This window comes from Sinocyclocheilus grahami, unplaced genomic scaffold, assembly GCF_001515645.1.
Source record: "Sinocyclocheilus grahami isolate Dianchi unplaced genomic scaffold, SAMN03320097.WGS_v1.1 scaffold1864.1, whole genome shotgun sequence".
Lineage (NCBI taxonomy): Eukaryota > Metazoa > Chordata > Actinopteri > Cypriniformes > Cyprinidae > Sinocyclocheilus > Sinocyclocheilus grahami.
The window spans coordinates 105,784-110,642 of NW_015507043.1; the positions used below are offsets into that span (position 1 = coordinate 105,784).

The window sequence follows — 4,859 nt, forward strand, 5'->3', positions numbered from 1 at the left end:
CTTCTCAAGCGTGTGGTGTGACACACCGATACTGCTGACTCATCAGGAAAAAGTGCTTCATACAGAACACCGGCTTCTACAGCGCTCATCAGTTTGTGACATGCATCGTATCGTCCTCTGTAAGCCTTTTTAGATGCACAGTGTGTGTGGGGGGATGCAGAATGTCAGCTGATTTGGAGTCTGCAGGGGATTCTGCATCAAGGAGGGTCATCAGGGTGAGAGCTCTGTGTCTCATTCAGTATTCAGACACTGCAGAGGCACAGGCTGCCACCCGCATTACAGACACTCCTCCTCCCACTGCAACACACAAACCCAGCCTGATCCGTCACACTTCTGCCTGATGCTAGACTGCTTTAATGCAATCTATTTATCCTTTCTTTGGAGATTAACAATGAATATAACAAAAATTATTATGATAAATGATAAAGTAACCATTTCAGCTACACTAAATGGAATACTTTGGTTCCCCCGAATCTTCTGGATGCCTCAAATTCCCAAATTGTGGGAACTTCAATATAAATATATTTAACCCGATCTCATGAAAGTGCGTTTCAGTGGCACGATTTTCTGTTTCTATTTGGCGTACTATTTATTCGCAGAAATTGACTTTGGCGTGCTTATGGTATGCAATGGTTAGGTTTAGCAGTGTGAGGTGCGTATTATAGGCTATGTACGCCAAAAATGCATATCATATGCACGCAAAACTGCATATTATATGCACGCCAAAGTCACTTTCTGCGTAATAGCACGCAAAAAAAAATCGTGCTACTGATAGCATTTTCAAGTGCCTCAAAACCTTGACAGCTTCTATAGTGATTGCAGGAACTTTCCACTGAGGAACCCAAATGTAGTTTTCATGCATTTGGACGTTTTTGACCTTTTTATTTTATCCTCGCTTTTGTAGATGACAATCTCTATCCAAAAGGGATGAGTGGCCACAAAAGCAGATCGAGGCAATGAATGAGTGAGCTCTCTCCTGGGACTCTGTCTTTTTGCTCAGGGTTGCAGGCTTGCCCCTTCACCACCGCCCATGCGTCAGATGATGCTCGCGGTTTCTGGCTATAAAAGACGCCTGCGCGCCATCCCGACTGGCACTCGCTTTCTCTTTCTCTGTCTTCCCACATCCACACACTTACTTCACTCACTCGGTCTGTGATCTCCAGCGTTTCAGCATGAGCTATTCCGGCGATATGTACACGAGCAGCTCCTACAGGAAGATTTTTGGAGATGCGCCGCGGCGCGTCCCGACGGCGAGTTACCGCTCCGGAGCGCAGCAGCAGCATCAGCACCGCACCTACGGCTCCCCATCCCCAATGACCATATCCTCAAGTTACCGGACCAAACGCGGCTTCCAGCCCATGCCAGACACCGTGGACCTGACGCAGACCACCGCCATCACCAACGAGCTGAAGATCATCCGCACCAACGAGAAGGAGCAGCTGCAGGGCCTAAACGACCGCTTCGTGACGTTCATCGAGAAGGTGCACAACCTCGAGCAGCACAACAAAGTCCTGGAGGCGGAGGTCGCGCTGCTGCGCCAGCGTCACAGCGAGCCGTCGCGTCTGCACGATCTCTACGAGCAGGAGATCCGCGAGCTGCGCGCGCGCGTCGAGGAGCTGACGCACGAGAAGAGCCAGATGCACCTGGACTGCGTGCAGATGAACGAGGCTCTGGAGCGCCTCAAGGACAAGCTGGAGGAGGAGAGCCGACTGAGGGAGGAGGCAGAGAGCAGCCTGAAGGGATACCGCAAGGACGTAGACGACGCCACGCTGACGCGCCTGGAGCTGGAGAAGAAAGTGGAGTCGCTGCTGGATGAGATCGCCTTCCTCAGGAAGGTGCATGAGGAGGAGCTGCAGGAGCTCCAGGCGTCGCTTCAGTCCACGCAGGTATGAACCTCGGGTGTCATCCTTTAACACAAACTCTTTTGGCCAGCACTTTCCAGCTGTTCTGTTAACACTTACATACATGTGACCCTGGAGCACAAAACCATCATGAGGGTCAGTTTTTTTTAATTGAGATTTATACATCACCTGAATAAATAAGCTTTCCACTGATGTATGGTTTGTTAGGAGAGGACAATATTTGAAAATCTGGAATCTGAGGGTGCAAAAAAATCTAAATATTGAGAAAATCATCTTTAAAGTTGTTCAAATGAAGTTCTTAGCAATGCATATTACTAATCAAAAATTAAGTTTTGATATATTTACAGTAGGAAATATACAAAATATCTTCATGGAACATGATCTTTACTTAATATCCTAATGATTTTTGGCATAAAAGAGAAATGTATAATTGTGACCCATACAATGTATTGTTGGCTATTGCTACAAATATCCCCCAGCGACTTAACACTGCTTTTGTGCTGCAGAGACACACTGGGACACCATCTTAAACCAGCTAAGACCAGAGACCAGCCTTGGCCGAGTTATGTTTTTACACTGATTTACAGATTTACATCTCAAATAGCTACATAAAGTGCAATAGTTGCAATAGTTAATTCAAGTGAAACAAAACTACTCGGTTAAGACAAATACTGCAATAAAATATGCTTTGCATAAGTTCAATTTGCAGTATAAGATAGATCTTGGATTTGATTAAAAATAAATTACAAAAAAGTGTATAAATAAAAGTATGAGCATCATAGAAATCCACATTTTGCATATGATTTAAATAACATTTAATGCATATGCAAAATGTGGATTTCTATGATGCTCATACTTTTATGATGGTTTGGAAATTGCTACATAATATATACTGTAGAATGTTTTGTCAGGAAACAAATATGTCCTTACAATATTAAATATTATTATAATGTTAATATTTCGATTATAATTGTAATGATATTTAATTTATATTTTAATATTCAATATGAGTGAATCATCCTGACTGCATTGGTTTACATCAGTTATTTTAAAGGTCATATCAGGTATTTACAGGTTTTTCAATGTATGATAGAACTTGTGAAAGGCATATAAATACCAGAAATGCCGTGAAATACTGTGTTTATTAATAACTCAGCGTGTGGGCATGCGTGTCATGATTTACAGCACTGCAGCGCAGACATTCAGAACCAGAGCCTGCAATGCACCAGAACCTCCATTCATCTCTCTCACAACTTCAACATCTCCAAAAGTAGATTTAATGGGTCCAAGACAAGGATGAGCGCTTGGGGTGAAATGTATTGAAAGCTGAAAGGGTTGTTGTTGATGAGAAGTTCACACCGGTGTGCAGATGATGATGATGATGATGATGCAGCAGCGCAGGATTTTAGGTGTGGCTGCAGAGAGCTTCACACTCACTCTACTTCTGCACTACAGACGATAACATTTCCAGTTTCATTTAAAAGCATCCTGGATAAAAGTTATAAACTTTTCTTCAATGTTGCATCTGAAAATAAACCATCATCATCATGCATCTTCATGCATGGACTGCTGTTGTTGATGAAGTGGCTGATGAATTGCTGTTGTGTCTCAGTTTAGGCAGCTTCATTTTTCCTTATGCATTAAAACCCCTGAGTGTGCGCTCCATCCCACAGCCCCGAGGGCTCAAAACTTCATTACCACACATTACACTCAAAGACCGATTAAATGCACCATGCTTTTTCACTGCCAATGCAACTTCACTACCTGGTGGACATCGGTTTATTGATAAACTGTTTATTTATCAGTATACTCAAATAACCACTGACAAATCTGAGCAACATTTTATATAGGGAAAGAATGTCTCATATTTATGCCAACTAATATGTGACCCTGGAGCAAAAAACCAGTCATAAGGGTAAATCTTTTGAAAGTGAGATTTATGCATCAATGGAAAGTTGAGCTAATCTCTCCATTGATGTATGGTTTGTTAGGAGGACAATATTTGGCTGAGATACAACTAATTGAAAATCTGTAATCTGAGGGTGCAAAAAAAATCTAAATATTGAGAAAATCATCTTTAAAGTTGTCCAAATGAAGTTCTTAGTGTATAGCTTATATGTATAGCTGTAATTTACTTTCCCTTTTAGCTCAGATGTAAATGGGGATCTTTACTTAATATCCTAATGATTTTTGGCATAAAAGAGAAATGTATAATTGTGACCCATACAATGTATTGTTGGCTATTGCTACAAATATCCCCCAGCGACTTAACACTGCTTTTGTGCTGCAGCGTCACATTTATGCAAAAGTATATATGTATAGCTGTAATTTACTTTCCCTTTTAGCTCAGATGTAAATGGATGTTTCAGGAGATTAATTATTCATTAGGAATCAATAATGATTCAGCAACTAAATTGCAGTTTCCTCACCAGATCAATACTAGTCAGTTTTACAGACTAAAGACTATTTATAGTTATTATTGACCACACTCTAAAAAATGCTGGGTTGTTTCAACCCAGCGGTTGGGTTAAATTTTTACATTACATTTTTAACCCAAAAGTTGGGTTGAAACAACCCAGCGGTCTTTAGAGTGCACTGTTCAAAAGTTTGGGGTCATACTCAGCAAGACTGCGTTTGACCATAAATACAATAAAAGCAATAATATTTCGAAATATTGTATTTCTTATTGCATTTTAAAAGAACTGTAATGCGACAGTCTTCAGCGTCACATGATACTTCAGATATCATTCTGATATGCTGATTTGCATTTCTGATCATTATCAGTGTTAAACAGCGCAACAGTTGTGCTGCTTATTATTTTCATGGAAACTGTGGTTCAGGATATTTTTATCAATATTTTACATGATAAATGTCACTTTTGATCAATTTATTGCATCCTTTCTAAATGAAAGTTTTTTTATTGACCATAATCTTTTGAACAGTGGTGCAATTCTTATTATTTTCATATTAGGTTATATACAGGTGCATCTCAATAAA

General features: G+C 40.6%; 1 protein-coding gene across 1 annotated transcript in view; it reads left to right on the top strand.

Moving 5' to 3' along the window:
- Nucleotides 1-1,057: 1,057 nt before the first annotated feature.
- LOC107573085 (low molecular weight neuronal intermediate filament-like) overlaps nucleotides 1,058-4,859 on the top strand; it is an 11,062-nt gene continuing 7,260 nt past the window's right edge. The window contains exon 1 of the mRNA XM_016259524.1: nucleotides 1,058-1,886. Within this exon, the coding sequence (XP_016115010.1) occupies nucleotides 1,173-1,886 (714 nt within the window). The 5' untranslated portion in view covers nucleotides 1,058-1,172. The remainder of the gene's footprint in view (nucleotides 1,887-4,859) is intronic.